This window comes from Pavona decussata, unplaced genomic scaffold, assembly GCF_977016875.1.
Source record: "Pavona decussata unplaced genomic scaffold, jaPavDecu1.1 SCAFFOLD_912, whole genome shotgun sequence".
NCBI lineage: Eukaryota > Metazoa > Cnidaria > Anthozoa > Scleractinia > Agariciidae > Pavona > Pavona decussata.
The window spans coordinates 995,627-1,012,291 of NW_028145943.1; the positions used below are offsets into that span (position 1 = coordinate 995,627).

General features: G+C 39.2%; 2 protein-coding genes across 4 annotated transcripts in view; one reads left to right on the top strand and one right to left on the bottom strand.

Annotated features, from left to right (window-relative positions):
• LOC146448534 (uncharacterized) overlaps positions 1 to 16,665 on the bottom strand; it is a 27,016-nt gene continuing 10,351 nt past the window's right edge. Inside the window, exons 1-10 of one of the 3 annotated variants that reach the window (XM_085102454.1) lie at positions 14,097 to 14,237; positions 9,934 to 10,178; positions 8,596 to 8,788; positions 7,829 to 7,948; positions 7,082 to 7,144; positions 6,256 to 6,353; positions 5,541 to 5,738; positions 4,899 to 5,152; positions 3,592 to 3,785; positions 1 to 2,087 (exon numbers count right to left, since the gene is read on the bottom strand). In XM_085102454.1, the coding sequence (XP_084958580.1) occupies positions 1,855 to 2,087; positions 3,592 to 3,785; positions 4,899 to 5,152; positions 5,541 to 5,738; positions 6,256 to 6,353; positions 7,082 to 7,144; positions 7,829 to 7,948; positions 8,596 to 8,788; positions 9,934 to 10,178; positions 14,097 to 14,154 (1,656 nt within the window). In that variant the 5' untranslated portion in view covers positions 14,155 to 14,237 and the 3' untranslated portion in view covers positions 1 to 1,854. Of the gene's footprint in view, positions 2,088 to 3,591; positions 3,786 to 4,898; positions 5,153 to 5,540; positions 5,739 to 6,255; positions 6,354 to 7,081; positions 7,145 to 7,828; positions 7,949 to 8,595; positions 8,789 to 9,933; positions 10,179 to 14,096; positions 14,238 to 16,665 lie in introns of those variants that run through there. The other 2 variants (XM_085102455.1, XM_085102456.1) reach the window with 2 other exon arrangements.
• LOC146448535 (uncharacterized) overlaps positions 14,450 to 16,665 on the top strand; it is a 6,275-nt gene continuing 4,059 nt past the window's right edge. The window contains exons 1-4 of the mRNA XM_085102453.1: positions 14,450 to 14,808; positions 14,949 to 15,051; positions 15,786 to 15,956; positions 16,154 to 16,240. Coding sequence (XP_084958579.1) covers positions 14,562 to 14,808; positions 14,949 to 15,051; positions 15,786 to 15,956; positions 16,154 to 16,240 — 608 coding nt within the window. The 5' untranslated portion in view covers positions 14,450 to 14,561. The remainder of the gene's footprint in view (positions 14,809 to 14,948; positions 15,052 to 15,785; positions 15,957 to 16,153; positions 16,241 to 16,665) is intronic.

Sequence of the window (16,665 nt, forward strand, 5' to 3'; positions counted from 1 at the left end):
CTGTCCACGACAACAGCAGATGGCACCAAACACCTTCTGTAACTTATGATAGAAAATTACTGCGTAATCTTTAGAAATAGCATTATACTCGTAGCTTCAAAACTATAAATATATCTTGTTCGTTAAGAATTTTAGAAAACACAGTTTCGAATATTTGACTTAAGTAATATAAATTTAATTTATAAAGAGTATGCATTATTAATATTATAAAGGAAATAAAGGAAGATGTAAAGAATCAACCATAAGAGGACAAAAAAAGTCTGAGCTCCAGATGGGATTCGAACCCACGACCCTCCGTGTTCTAGATCAAAGAACCCGGAGGGTCGTGGGTTCGAATCCCATCTGGGGCTCAGATTTTTTCTGTGTCCTCTTATGGTCGATTCTTTACATCTCCCTTTATTTCCTTCATAATATATATTATTATAGACGAAACTACGTTACTGAAATACAAACATACAAGATGAGTGACTAACGATAACAAGTTAACAACAACGTACAAATTTTACATCTTCGTACTAATCCATACTAAGAATAGTAATAAGAATAATAAAAAATAATAGATTACGACGATTTTTTACAAGCTCCCTAAAGGGACATTTTGTCGCGTGACCTTCATCATTACATGTCACGTGACAATTTTCAACTTCAATCGCTCGATCGACTATCCGTAATGGAACCGAAAGCTTGTGTGCTTTAACGGACTTTTAGATCTGAGAAGACGAACTTTTTTAAACTGTTATAAAATGATAGGATCATGAAATAATATCTTTACTAACAGTTTTCACAAAAACTCTTGCTTTTCTTCAATTTAAACGCCTGGAACAGGCCACAAAAACAACAAACACAGAAACTTCCTGTCTTGGGACGCATTTTGCACCCCTTCCATAACTTCGCAAGTATAACAGTTATGACAATGAAACTTAAAGGATAGATAGAACTTTCAAAGATGTTTTCTCCAAGGTCCAAAACAGGAAGTGGTGACGTCATATGGCACCGGAATTACGACACGATTTTAAATGGCGGCCATCTTGGATCAGCCATCTTGGAAAAATCAAAATGATCAAAATGATCAAAATGAAAAGAAAGCACGGAAATAATATAAAAAACGTGATATTTAAGGGAAGAAAGTTATTTTTTGTTGATCCAAAACAGGAATCTGCCATGAATCGGTCACGCGCAAAGACGGCATAGCCACTTATAAGTGAACCCCGTCTGTACAGTTGACAGTCGGTTTTCATTTATACGTAAACACTGCATTTTCAAACATGCATAAGTGAAGTACACTCAATAATGGTCCCAGCCAGACACAAAATTTACACTTTGAACCCCTCATCAGTGGATACTTCTCCTGAATGGATACTTGGTTCTCGTTCCAGCCACACCTGAAACTATGGAAGTGTGTGTGTGTGTGCGTTTTTCTTTCTTTTTCTTTTTTTCTTTACTATGAATGTTTAGACAATCTAGATCTCCTTAATGGTTTCGTTCATTAGCAACGGTTCCAGCATCAAAAACACTACTCTTTTAACCTTAAAGGTTCGACAATTTAAGGTGGTTCTGAGCCCTTTTCCTACAGTGTGTGTTTTCTACGGCCTTTACCCATGATGACGCCACAAAATGTTCAAAACATGGCAGTTAAACAACTTGCCCACCGCTCTTGGTTCCACTTGAGTTTTGAGTATTTTATGACATTATTTCATGGTCTATAAGAGTATAGACTACAGTGCCGTCGATTTATTAAATAAATGCTGAGAAATGTTGAAATCGTTGTGAGACACCTTGAGTAGACAGCTGTCCTAAGCGAGTGACCACTCTATCTTACTACTCAGTATATTGTCCTTCCCGTCATCTGTTTTTCTAGTTGTCACCAAGAAACAAGATTCGTAATAATTCTTCCAGATCATCAATGTTTCCCTCCACCGGTGCATTGCGCACAGCTGGAGCCGGGGGAGATCGTTCGTTCAATCGCTGAAGTCCGCGTGCAGACTGAAGAAGTCGAATAGTACGCTTCCGGTCATCAATTCCCTCAATCTCCTTTTGCATCCTGAGCTCTTGGGAGATCTCCATTGCATCATTAAGAACAGCAATGGCTGTGGATAAATAAACTAACATCAGATTCCTGGAGTACGTCTCTTACAGTGCTACGTGCTTACTGTACAACTGCAACTTGACAAAGTTTCTTATTAGCTAGATAGTTTGTAACAACTACTGAAATTTTGATACACGTTTTTTTTTTCAGTCAGTAACACCTGTAGGCATTCCCGGAAAAAAGGTAATCCCAGTTCTCCCAACTGGAGTCAAACCTATGATTACTAGTTCAGATGCTCCAGACCATCTATCCTTTATTCACAAGGCTTAAAACATAACATCACCTTCCTTTGACATATTGAAATCTTTTTGACACTTTTTGATTTATTTGTATTTAGTTTAGTATAGACATACCTACCCGCCTCGACTAGCCTTAGCTATTTGCGGGTAGGTATATAACCAGCTTGTAACTGTCTGTTTTAATAAAGTGTTGTTGTTGTTGTTGATCAATCAGATTGAGCAGGATAATTGTTTTATTATTCAACACATTGATTAACATTAAAGAACAGTCCGTATTGCAGAATAGAACAGCAGGAGACGATCTTTATTTTGCCATTTTCTCCCCGACACACGAAATTACGTATATCGCAGGATGTCTGATGTGTACGGACGACGAATAGAGTGCACCATGACCATTTTTGGGCAGTGTTACAATGTTGTCAACTTGAATAGTAATACATTAAACCCCAAAAATTTCGGACGCGTTTAATTCCAGACGTTTTACTTCAGATGGACAATTTTCAGATTGACTTTTATGAATTCCGGACAAAATTTCGGACACTATAATACAATTTTTAAAAGGTAAACAAAGATGCATAAAATGAGAGATGTAAACTGCATTAATCTCGATCCTCAAAGGAATCTTCAGCTTCACCGCGTTAATTTCTTCCTTGATTTCAGCCAACTCGAAACCTTTTCTTACTGTCTCTGTTTTTTTCGTCAGCTCGTATAAGCCAAAATGCCACTTGGCATGTATTGGCTTCATCACGCACTGACAATTTATTGTTGACACCAATAGCGTAGACATCCATCCCTTGGTCAACTTGTTTGGCAATTTCCTCGGCGTACCACTCGTAAAATGTTCCTTTCTGAAAGTGTTTAGCTAGACATCAACATGACAACAGTGAAGATAACGTGGGCATTGTTGTGACTGATGATTGTATGAAGGAAGCTGAGAAACATTAATGGCTGAATTTTTTTTTCTGCTTTCAGAGTTAATTTTTCAGTAATGTGTAAAATGTGGAGATGTTAAATGGGCCTTACTACTGCACCAATGTTACTCTACTGCACGAATGTAGACTAACAAATCCACAATTTCGAAATCTTAACTTTATGTAGCGCCGTGAATGAAATTTTCGGACGTTAAAAATTTCGGACAACAAAAACTTTTGCACGGGTTTATTTTCGGACAAAGTTTTGTCCGAAATTAAAAGCGTCCGAGGTTTAATGCATACAGTATGTCTGGGGTTTAATGTATGAAGTAACAGAAATTTTCATAAATGTTACCTTCATTGAATTCTCTGATTCTCTCATGATCCGTTATGTCGTTTCCCTTCCTTGTGGCTTTTCGAATGTAGTAGTCGGCTTTGCCAATCAAAAAAGTAGCTTTCAGTCTCTTGGGACACTGAGAAAGTAAGTTCTTCTCAACTTCTTTGATGGCGTCGCCCGCTTTAGTAATATTAACTTCAGAGACGTCTTTACTGTTAAAGGGAAGGCAAGACAAGACAAGACAATAATGCTATGAGAACAAATGACTCGAGTTCATTTAAAACACTAGCTCCGCGGAAAAAAAATGTTTCAGTTGGGCAAGGAAGCTGCCAAATGTTTTCTTTGCATGACTGAAACAAGATTGACGAGGATTGATTCGCATGGAAAGCCTGGCACTTTGATTCAAACTAATTATAAAGAGCCGTCAAAGACAGTGTCATAGTGCTCACTGGTAACTGCGTGGGACGACCTGCACCGTTCGTTAAGTCTTACATGCAGCATGGTTGGTCGAGAGGATAAAAGAACGAACAACAGAACCATGTTCCCAGCACTTAAAGTGCCCATAACCCCCAAAACATTTTTCGCTTAAATAAATCTTTGCACCTGTTCGAAACGCATTGAGCCTTTTTGCGCCTTTTTTCAACCAAATCTTGACTTTTTATAGGCTGTAAAAGTTACGAAATCTAGCCATCATCTGTCCCATGACCGAGCTAGTAAGGGGCATGGGTCTATTCCTGAATTGACGTCACAAACTGATTTGCATTGTATTAAGTCTTTGTGAAAATGCATGCAAAGCAGTTTGTGACGTCATGTAAGGAATAGACCCATGCTCCTTACCAGCTCGGTCATGGGACAGATGATGGCTAGATTTCGTAACTTTTACAGCTTATAAAAAGTCAAGATTTAGTTGCAAAAAAGGCGCAAAAAGGCTCAATGCGTTTCGAACAGGTGCAAAGATTTATTTAAGCGAAAAAATTTTGGGGGGTTATGGGCACTCTAAGTCCTTAAAAACAATGCAGCTGCATTGGTAGTCGGGCGCATGATTAGACTAAATTGAGAATGACATGGTCAGTTTTTCTTCCTCGAAGGTGAGTATACGCCATCTTTACCAGTAGCGGCTTTCTGCTATATGTACACTCGATGCTCTCGCAGCCTAAAATGAGACTGGGGGAGAGTCTCTTCTCGTTTATTTCTCCTCGCTCCAGTCTCTGCTTGCCATTCTCAATTCTGGTCGTGGGCCCCTCTCCGATCTTATAAGAAAAATAACGCCCGCTCGCAGTCTAGGTCGGAATATCCATACTTTTGTTGTGAAGTTTTGTACATACCTTAGATCTGGAAATTTCGTTCGGGATGTCTGTAGAAAAAACGTGATCATTCTGTTGTAGCTCCTAATGACGTCGCGCATGCTCTCATTTTCTTTCTGTTGCCTCCAAATTTCCGCCACTTCTTTAAAGAGTCGCTCCGCTTCAAATCCTTCATCGATTGTTATGCCAACGGCAGCTGATTTCTCTGCCAACAGGGCTGCCACGTTGTACCTATTCACCGCGGTTTCCTCATTCAGGAAAGCAGGTTCTAGGCACTGGAAAATTAAAACGAAATTAATACTTAATAATTAATGTTAAGAATATGGAATGTGATTCTTAGTCAATATTGAAGTGATATTTCTACGATCGCGTTTCGAATTTGTAGACTTTTCGTCACTTGTAGCACCCGTTGATTTCAAGATTTTGGATGCGATTGGCACGCCGCGACAAAATGATTCAGTAATATAGAGGAAGTGCTGTGTTGCCAGTTTGATGGACCTATCAAATCTGTTGTTATTAATTCGTGAATCGAAGCTGCTTGCGTCGTTGTCTGTGTGAGTTCACATACGGCTGGAGTTCGTGGAAAAATTGCATCTTAACAATAATTATTAACGTTTTACCAGTAAATGATGGGGGCATAGGTGTATATAGGTAATGAAATACCTCAGAGGACTTCTCCATGTACTCTTTCGCCTGCTCAAATTCCTTGGCTTGTCTGTATACAGCTGAGATGATGTAAAATGCCTTTGCCGTAAGAAATGGCCAGTTGCCTGAGTTATGACGTGTTGCGCGTGCGCAGACGTCTCTACATGCGGCCAGACAGTCCTCCATTTTGTTTTGTCCAAAGTATATAATTGCTTCCTTTAAGAGACAATAACGAAATAAACAAATAAATAAATAAATAAATAAATAAATAAATAACGATTCATAATACATTTGCATCTAGTTAATAAGGCCTGCGTCTATCGACTTAAAGGGACTCTGCCACCCCAGGCGCATGCGCTCGTTGATGAGGAGCACTTTGAAATCGTTGGATCAAGTTTTTAAAGAAGCTGTTTTCAGCTGTTTAAATTACGTCCATCTTCGGAAAGTTAGCTGATTTATTTTATCTACAAACGTTCTGCAGTAATCACATAAGCTCAGTTTGTTGCGATAGTTTTGAAAAGCAAAAATCCCGCGACGAGTTGTATGCAAATTAGTCTCAACCGGACTCTACTGCGCATGTGCTTCAGCTGCATGACATAGTCACCCGTAATTCTCATGACCTCAAGGGTTGAATAAGCAATGGTATTACAAGGTGAAATTTGATGTTGATCACTGTTAGGGCTTACAGGGTTAAAGGAACTCATTGAGTTGACTAATATATACTGCTCCTTACCTCCAGTCGAACAGCCAACAGAAGGTCTTGAAAGATCGCCATTCCGTTCAGACGATCAGCAAGCTTTTGTTTATCTCTCAGAAATTGATCATAGAGACCTGAGAAAACAAATAGTAATATCGATTACTCGCTCTGCAAGAACGAGTTTGGCTTTTGGAACGTTCTACACCATGCATGAATTGCCTTACACCAACTAAAAAAACAGGCTCAAAATATTCCATCACATTTATTCCATTGCGCATATGCCACACGTGACATTCCAATCTTAGCAGTATGCAGGATATTTGTCCAATGAACCTAGTTTAATGGCCTTAGCTCCTACGAGTCTCCTGTAGCTCAGTGGTAGAGCATCCGAACTAGTAATCGGAAGTTCTTAGGTTCGACTCCTGATAGGAGCCCTCGGATTTCCGAATTCCGAGGATGCCTGCTGAATAATAAAAACATCATTCTCATTTATTTACCAGGCTAAAAATATTCCATCATATTTATTTAATTGCGAATATGCCACACATTGACATTCCAGTACTAGCAGTATGTAGGATGTTTGTCCCATGAACCTAGTTTAATGGCCTTAGCTCCCACGAGTCTCCTGTGGCTTAGCGGTATAGCTTTGTAGAGCATCCGAACAGGTAATCTTAGGTTCGACTGCTGATAGGAGCACTCGGATTTCCTTTTTCCGAGTATGCCTGTGTCATTCACTGAATAATACATCATTCTCAATATAATATTGTAATAATTAGAGCCTTTCTCTTGCTCTCGTGTCATATTTCATTTTGGGTGTTAATTTTCTTTAACCTTAAAGCAACTTGAAAATCCATGTACAAACCGTTATCGCCGAGATTTTGAAAATGCATTCTGATAGCTCGACCACGTTCACCTGCCAACACGCCTGAATCAGAAAAGAGGTGCAACGGAACAAGTTAGACTGCTGTTCTGAATTTCATTTACTCTGCACGGTTAATATCAGGCAGTCTCAAACAATTTATCTTGAGTTGAAAGAGAAAACTTTAACATGTATAATGTGGAGATTTCAGCTGATCACTGCAGGAGTCACTATTAACATTCTGTTATGGTAATTGTTTTAAACTGAATGACAGAGAGCTGGAAATAAGGTCACATGACTTGAACACCTACTAGCTATAGCTCAAAGGGAGTCGTAATATCAATTCTGAAAATAAAACTAAAAATATACAACAACAAAGTTGGTGTCTTTCATGCGAGCGGTGATCATTTTGGATAATTTACGCACGGTCGACCAATGTGAGGATTGGGATCGAGTTTCCTTCAAAAACCACTCGGAAACTCGTCAATTAATTATTTTTGGCTAGCGGTCGGAAATTTCCAAATATAAGTACGAACCTTATACATGTACTTTAGTCCCATTCCTCGCGATAGGCGCCCAAGGGTAATTGTTATTCAAAATGGCCGCTGCTTGACCAATTTAATCATATCCTTATTTTACTATACTTTTCTTCATAGTTCATATGGGGAATCCCTGTACTAGATTACCAGAAGCCAAAGGAAATCTTTTGGCGATGCTGGGGCGTGAACAAACGATCTTCAAATACGATACCTTGCATTTGTATCTTTCGTACCGGCTTTTCCACCTCAGTGATTGTTCTTCCACTCTGAAAGTCGGATGGGTTTGTTCCCCTCTTGTGTGAACTAATAATGAACTGAACTGCATGGAGGACTATAGAGAAATCAAAACAACAACAGTAACAACGCCTCACAGACGGTGAATAACGATTACAAATGGATGCACTTAATATGGAGCCCAGCTCTGGGCCAGGTTGTTCGAAAGCCGATTAACGTTAATCTACGATTAAAAGTTAATCAAGGTTTTCATCTCGCTCTTTAAAAGTGGTTTTAAAGCCTAATTTTAAGATAAAGGAAAAATCTTTTGGAAGAATCTTTACCGATTAGTAATTAAACTCGAATGAAAGTTCACGTTGATCCAGGATTAACTTTATCGGGCGTTGAACAACTGGGCCCTCAGTTGTGCAGTCCCTCACTATCCTTATTTTAATTTTACTATGATTTTTTTTATCTACTGTATTAACTTCATTTTAAATGTTTTAAAATTAGTGAGGGTGGAAGTTTTGACAATAAATAAACAAGTTCTTTTGTCTAGAATTACTGGGCAACCTATGACTTCATGGAGTCCAAAATGGCGGCGCCATAATTTAAAAGCGAATATGCGAAAATAGAATCCAGTTTTTATAACTCCACTTATCAACTAAGCTTTGAAAAACAGGGACACTAAATCCCACACATTAATGTTAATTTGATGTAAGTTTGAAGTTCCCTTTAAGAGCAGATCAGACTGAGTGTAAATACCTTCACAATCATAATCAGTGGTTCCCTTGCACAGTTTGATTCTAACTGCGTGGTGTGAGGGCTTTTCACGTTTGAAAGGCAACATGAAAGCCAAATTGCCCGCATAGGGTGGAAGCTCCTTGTTTCTACAATCCACTTTCCGTGATAACATCCAAGTACCTACTACTGGTACAATCCTGAACATTCCGTCCCTCTGGTGAAAAACAAAGGGCAAGATGAACAGGGATACCTTACGGATCATCACGGATGATTGTCTATTGGGAAGGTCTTTGTTGGCTCAGCCGGAAATTCGAATTTCGGATCGACTCAGTTGGGACGGAAAAATGGCACCCTAAACATTAGTATCACTGGATAATTAATGCACTGATCATTTCGAAGCTTCAACCCTCCCCCGCCTCTCCCCCGGGCAAACCCCGGGAATTTGTACATTTCCCGTGCATGGGGAGTAGGCCTTTTGACGCGAAAGGTCTTCCAGAGGGTGGAGGGGAAGGGGGGGGGGGGGGGGGGAAGGAGATTTGAACTTTACCTGAGTAGGGTGGGAAATTTGAATCTAAAGTATTATGTTTGTACCTTTCTGCTTGTCCTCCCCCTTTTCGTATCTCTTAAAAGCGTGGTTAACCCAACCTTCACCAACTTTTTTTTGTAACGATTTTTATTAACCTCATATGACACACAATACAATAATTACAATACAAAGCCCTACTTATAATACTTACAATAGTTACTATACTAACAGTATACATGCTATATTTACATCTAATAATACCTACAATGCTCACAATCAAGAGAGGATCCTCGCTTGTCACAGTACAATATACTTGCAATCTTGTGTTACAATACTAATAATATTTACAGTCTTTGTAGTACTAAAGTTGTGCAAAACAGTTTTATATGTCTAATGCCCCATTCACACCAAGGCTTAAACACGTTTAAAAGCTGTTTAGTTAAACACAGATTAAATTTTTTTCCTTCATAAAAGCTGCTTTCGGATTTTTGTAGACTGCAGATTTAGCACAAATGAAAGCATAAGTTGACGTTTACTTGAATCCTATGTCAAAGCCAATGGTTCAGCTTTCTGTTACCAATTTTCATTTTGTTAAACCCGGTTTAATTAAGCATGTTTTGTTGGTGTGAATGGGGCTTAAGAAATATACACTCAAACTTAAGTAAAATGCCAGGAAAGTGGGAGGGGGGGGGGGGGGGGAGTTAGAAAAAATTAACAGTGATTAGGTGTTCACATACATATAAAATCCAAGAGGTTCTCATTTTCTGCTGTCCCCACTGCTTGATTCTAGCTCATACCTTGATTTCAGTAGATACAGGTATTGCAAAACTTACCGTAAGGTATAGCTGTGTTATCTCCGGTGTCGAATTACAGTCCCAAAGTTCTCCGGTGTCTTCGTCCTTAACAGCCACGACAAACTGCACTACCAGGTAGGGGAAGGGCACCTGGATCACACAGGGGTTGAGTGGGTATCCATTTGACTGGCCAAACTGAATGTCGTCTGACAGCTGTCGACACTGATGCAGGATCTCGATGCGGGCACGGTTTGGCCTGAATGTGCTCGTTGTTGGATGTGGAGCTTAAAAAAGAAACAAACAAACAAACGATGAAGCAGAACTCAAGCTTCAGAAGTAGTGGGCCCAGTTAGGTCGGTATCAATTTTTTGTTTTCAGCTTTTAGGAACGGCTGTTATGATCCTACCATCTCTTCTAAAATATAGTACAGACAATCCAATCTCCTTAGAGTAAATTACCAACCAGAAAAGTATGGGTGATTGATTAATATACATTTTACCCCGTTCATGCAAGTTTACAGTTTTTCCCGTAGCCCATTCATTTATGGTCTTTAAAAACATCCTCCCTCTGATGCTAGATAACTCAGACCCCGCATCCATGCAATATATCTCTGTAAGGTTTTTCCAAAAATGCCGTATCAGGAGCTCATGACCCAGAGCCCTAATCTCTCTCGTACTCAGGCTTAGGAGTCAATCCTTTCCCGGAAATATTTGTTTTTAGAACGGGTCCCTGGGGACCTTGGAACACTTCAAGTTCATATACCCGATCAAAGAAGAGATGGCGATAAAATTGTCGTCGTTATAATCTTTTCACGAAAAAAGTAATTCAATTATTGCGTTCGACAATCAGGAGAACGCATACTATTCCAGTCGTTTCAAATTCCCCGAGGGTATCGATCGTGATGGTCCGTGATGCCACGCGATTTCAGGGTTTGGGCGCCATTTTGTTGTGGCTGGCACACTTGGCCTCGATCTCACACGGCAAGCCGCGACATTGAGCAGCCGTCACTGTTGGCATGGTAATGAAGGCACGGAATTCCCGGATCTCACTCCATGTGCCTTTAGCTGTTCGCAGTTCCTCATCGCTGTTCGGTCCTTTCCTCGCAGTTCCTCTTGTCAATACAAAACCATCGACGAAAAAAAAAAAAAAAAAAAACGATAGAACGCATCTACCTAATCTTTGATTATTACTAGTACAAGTCAATAACTTCGGGAAAGGGCCATTGTTAATATCTTGTCCGTAAGTCCTCAGGCTTTTTAGCCAGCGGTTGGTCGCCATGGTTTGAATCCCGCTGAAGCCGGTGATTTTTCTTGTTCAGGTCGGCGTTCTTCACACAACTGCTTTTGAACTGTTAAGTACATAAATGCGGCGACCTTTCATCTTTAAAAAAAAAAGAATTTCAAAGTCTACTATCCAGGCATTCTTATTCAAGAAAACAAATTAACTGAACAAACATAGTAGTGAGTAAATATTAAGTTGCATGCGTCATAACGAAGGGAATGCCCGAAAATTGAGTCATTTAAATAACAAAACTGGCTGTTTAAACGATAGGTAACGAAATCCTTCGGCTTCCTTTGTAACTTAAAATTGTTGAATTTCAGACCTGATTTTTCAAATGAGCCATAGAAAGGATGAGTATATGCGTGTGTTTTCGTGCCGCTAACACACCAGGTTAGAACGGCCGCGAAAAACTGTAAACTTTTTAAAATCAGATATTACTGTGTTCTCACTCCACTCAGTTTGCTGCAGAGATACTATTAAAGGCTGGGAAAAGCCGAAAATGTGCAATTTGTTGATAAAAAGTAAAACGAGAAAAAGTGAGCGAAAACTGCTCATTTACACATTACTGGCGTAAGCCGGGTCCGTACTAAAAATGTCTCGGAAAACATTGCAAATTACGGTGTTTTCCTGTTGAGCTCCGCGACCGGCCTTCCGAGAAATTTATTGACCTGTTTAATATGTCTGATACTGTATCTGAACTGTAACTTGCATAAATTTACTCGCATGTAAGTAAGTGAAAAAAGTTTTAAAATGTACACCGTACGTTCAAGGCGTTCACTTGGCCTGAAACCTACAGACGGGAAGCCGCCGTTACATGAAGTTCCGTTTGTGTTTGAAAGGAAAGCATTTCATTTCAGTTTTAGTTCTTGGTTTTTCTAGGCTTTTGTGTTAAGAAAAACATACATTTCATTATTGATCAAGGCTTTCCGAACTACATCATCTCTGTTTTTAAACGCAAAAATACCACTAAATCATGCTCCAAAAATATATTTGGCGCGTCTATTTGTTTTTCAGAGCTGCGTAAAAAATTACCATATTATGAAAGAAAATGCAAATTCAATTAACTTCACAGCGTTGTTTAAGAAATACATTTTAATTCCGATGCAATAATAGAATACGAAAATGACCTTATGCTAAGCTGACAAAGGAATAGGTGTAAGAATTCAACGATGTCACAATATTCTACAGAACACACACAACAAAAGGAAGTAGATTACAGGAAGAGAGGCTCGAGCTCCCATCTTCAGTTCCCGCCGAACCAGTCACGCGAATCAAAACATCGTCTGTGTTTTACCACAGGTCACCAAAGCGTATGTGACACAGGTTACCATGCAAGCGTGATTTAAGAGTTTGTATGGAGTTAAAATTAAATCGAAATTTAGACAACAATATTCCCACAAAACTCACCAAAAATAAAGTTAAGTCTGAAAAACCTTACCCGGTGTGTTTTGCTGTGTTTTCAATGCTTCTCAGTGCTGCTAAACGCTGTTTAGAGCGGTTTATCTCTCAGCAGCTGTTCCACGTGCATCACTGTATTATGTTAATGACAAGGTAGGAAACTAAAAGTCGAATTTGAATATAATTTGGCCCGTCATTTGAGGAGAGCACTTCGAAAACCTCGCTTAAATTTGCTTGAAACTTAAGCACTCGCCTAACTGTCTCTCCATATGGCAAGAAGGATGATGTGCGGTCCTACCTGGGCAGATAATTTTCGGCGAAGTTTATTTATTGAGACACAGGCCTTCGTTGAAAACAAAGTTCATTTCAAATTGGGTGCCATTTTTGCCGCCGACAGAGCCGTGTCGCTGGAATGTTGGAGGAGAGGCGTTTCTTGCTGTCACGCCTAGCACGGCTGGCTGGTACAGAACTGCACTTAGCCGGGAGGGGGTTTGTGTGGTTTGTTACGTGCCAAAGGCTTCCCGTGGATTTCCCCGGCTGGGCACATTTTAGTACTCGTGCCTAGGTTTGACCTTGAGTTTGTTCCAACATTCCAGCGACACGGCTCTGTCGGCGGCAAAAATGGCACCCAATTTGAAATGAACTTTGTTTTCAACGAAGGCCTGTGTCTCAATAAATAAACTTCGCCGAAAATTATCTGCCCAGGTAGGACTGCACATCATCCTTCTTGCCACATGGAGAGACAGTTAGGCGAGTGCTTAAGTTTCAAGCAAATTTTAGCGAGGTTTTCGAAGTGCTCTCCTCAAATGACGGGCCAAATTTTATTCAAATTCGACTTTTAGTTTCCTACCTTGTCATTAACATAATACAGTGATGCACGTGGAACAGCTGCTGAGAGATAAACCGCTCTAAACAGCGTTTAGCAGCACTGAGAAGCATTGAAAACACAGCAAAACACACCGGGTAAGGTTTTTCATACTTAACTATATTTTTGGTGAGTTTTGTGGGAATATTGTTGTCTAAATTTCGATTTAATTTTAACTCCATACAAACTCTTAAATCACGCTTGCATGGTAACCTGTGTCACATACGCTTTGGTGACCTGTGGTTTTACAGACACTACTGAATCAGACCATTTTCCCTATCGAATTAAAAACTTAGGGGTTAGAACTCAGCAAATATTAGAAGGTCGAACGATTCACTTCCAGAATCCACTAAATTTGCTAAGAAGAAAGAACTAAAGTTGGGAATATTGAAAAAATTATGACTCGTCATGAACGTTGGTGTGGCGTGATCGGCTTTCTCGCGTATAGATTACACCGAATGTCTATAATTTCATGTTTGTAATATAAACGTTTTCTGCAATATCAAAAAATATCTAGTGTAGAACACATGTTTTGAGGGTCGTTGACTTGCAGTTTAATACATATTGGTTCTAAAATAAAATGTGCAAAAGTTTCTACCGTTTTAAATGAGATCAGGTCAATGTTCAAAACAAATATACGTGTGTTACAAGAACTCACCATGAATGGATTCTTCAACACTGAAATTACAATGACGGTCGTTTTCTGCGGCAGCCATTGATTTTTTTTTCGGAAACCCACCAATGGAAACTTCCTAAAACTTCTTATTAAACCATTTCAGGTCGACCGTGGATGACCACGCTGACAAACGACTGACAACGTGGCCACGCATTAAAAGGTCACTCCCAACCACTGTGCTTTGCGGGCGTTGAGTCGTGTGGCGGCCATTTTCGCTTATATTCATTTCTCATTCTCATTTTTATTTTTGCCCCAATCTTTATATAATCAATAGGCTTTCTACATTTTACATATATATTGTTGGCAGTTTTCTGCGCTATTTGAACGATTTACGGTCCGATCATCATTACATTATAGAGTTTCTACATATATATATATATTTTTTTTCTATTGAATTTAATTTGTGCCAAAAAAACCCGATTTTGTTGTGGTCGCACGTCGGGCCAAATGTCGCGATCTCCGCCAAAACGTGGTAGGCCGCCAAGGAATGAAAAAAACAAGACCATTCTGTTGCGACAGAGCACGTTCAATCTCTGGAACCAAAAGAAGATTGATCTTGGTTTTCAGGGAAACACCAACAGCGAATTTGCGGAGTTTCTTTTACATAGTTTGGTCCAACGTAAGCAATTTGAACAAGAAAGTATGAGGATGGATGATGGAGCTGAGGTCAAGAAGAACAGAACTGCAGCGAACAGTAAGTAGTTTGTTTCGCGTTGAAAGTATATTTAGCATTGCTTTTCCTTTGTGTCATTTATTTACAATTATAATATTGTTGGAGATTATTTCGAGTGCGGAGTCTTGGATATATCAGCTTATTTCAATACCGCGTTTCAGGCAGGAGATCACTTATCCATTCAACACCAGCAAAAGCTGAAATGGCAGCAATGACTAGCCTTTCCTTGTCTCCTGTTGTAGCAAGCAACGTAGCAAATGAAAGGTACACTTTGCCTTATAATCAATAGTACATATATACATTGTAGTGATCTAGTCTTGAGAAATCTTTGCCAAATGTTCTTACTTGTAGCTTCAAAGCACCCCCCCCCCCCCCCCCGCATATTCTTGCAAACTGACTTATATAAGCTATACAGGTATGTATGGCACCCATGGTTCTAGTTTTTGAGATGTTTTGGCCTTAAAGTATGGAAATTGACTAGTTTTAGTCATAAATAGGGAATGGTTTGTGCAGTGTGTCCTAGAGTTGGGTATGTTGTTTAGATAATACTAATTAATTTTCTCTGTTTGAAATCGGGAATTTGAAGCACTTCTCAATGTTTACACAAACAGAAGCCATTCCTGGGTTGCTGACCTTTTGTACTAGAGACACAACTAATCTTGAAGGTCTGAAACCACTTGTTGATTTTTGGGTCAGGTCAGAAAATGGGTTCAAAAATCACATCTTTTTGTCTGAAACAGGGTTAGGGTTTCAAGAAATGTGCCGGAGATGCCATGAAAATTTTAGGGAGTACCTCCCTGGGCTTCAAAGTTGACAAGCACACCTGTGTAAACATCACTCTAGTCTCACCAAATTAGATGTTCCAGTCACGCACCAGTGTCTTCATTTGTAACTACCTGTCAAAGAAGATTCACTGTACCAAACTTTTGTATACATTGGTATCCTGAGTTTCAAGAGGCATTCTCTTTGTTTATTTGCTCTTGGTTTGTTTTTTGTAGCTTGACGTCCACTATGATTGATGATGGCAATGATGCATCTATGTCGACACACAAGGAGGATGTAATGGAAACTTCAGTTATCAGCCAAGCTCTAAATAAAGTTAATCCTTTATACGCTACCATATTGGGTCAACCATTCGAAGGCCAGGGGATAGATATGAGTTCAGATAGGTGGGTTTTAAATATTACTGTCATCATCTGCTGTAATTACATTATCATTCTAGGAAAAGTGTAAATGCATCATGAACACATGGAAGACTTGGTTGGTACTTTCTAAGAGGCTGATGCTGCATAGAGCCAATATGTAATGTTAATATGTGTTAATTATGAAATGTGGTATTGTTATCATATTTTATATCTGATTGCAGTTCCAGTACAGATTCCTCTGATGACAGTGCTGATGAGACTTCTAATGAAAGTTACGGTTATAGAAGTGATGAAGAAACAATGTCTGTGTGAGTCTTGAATCATATTTTTGGGCTTTCATAGAATCAGAAACCGATAAGGGGTAGAGACTTCTTCCTTTCCGGAGGGATACTTTTCCAATTATGATACTTGGTTATAAGTATGTATTCTTTTATTGAAGTTACAGTCGAAATAAGTCTTGTCCTTACATTGGTGTTGTTTTTGGAGAAGTGTACTGAATTTACTCAAAAGCTATGAGTGCATTTTTTCATTCATCCCTTGTGGGTTTCTGTTGGAACTTGAAGACTTCCTTTAAACTTTTTTCTCTGTGGTCAATTCAAAAGGACTGTAAAAAGTATAAAAAATCAGCAGTATATATTTGCAGAATAATAATTACTGTTGTCCTTCAAATGTGACATGAGTAAAAAAAATTGACTGCAAAATTTAAGAGGACTTGGTCTTAGAAATTCATTAT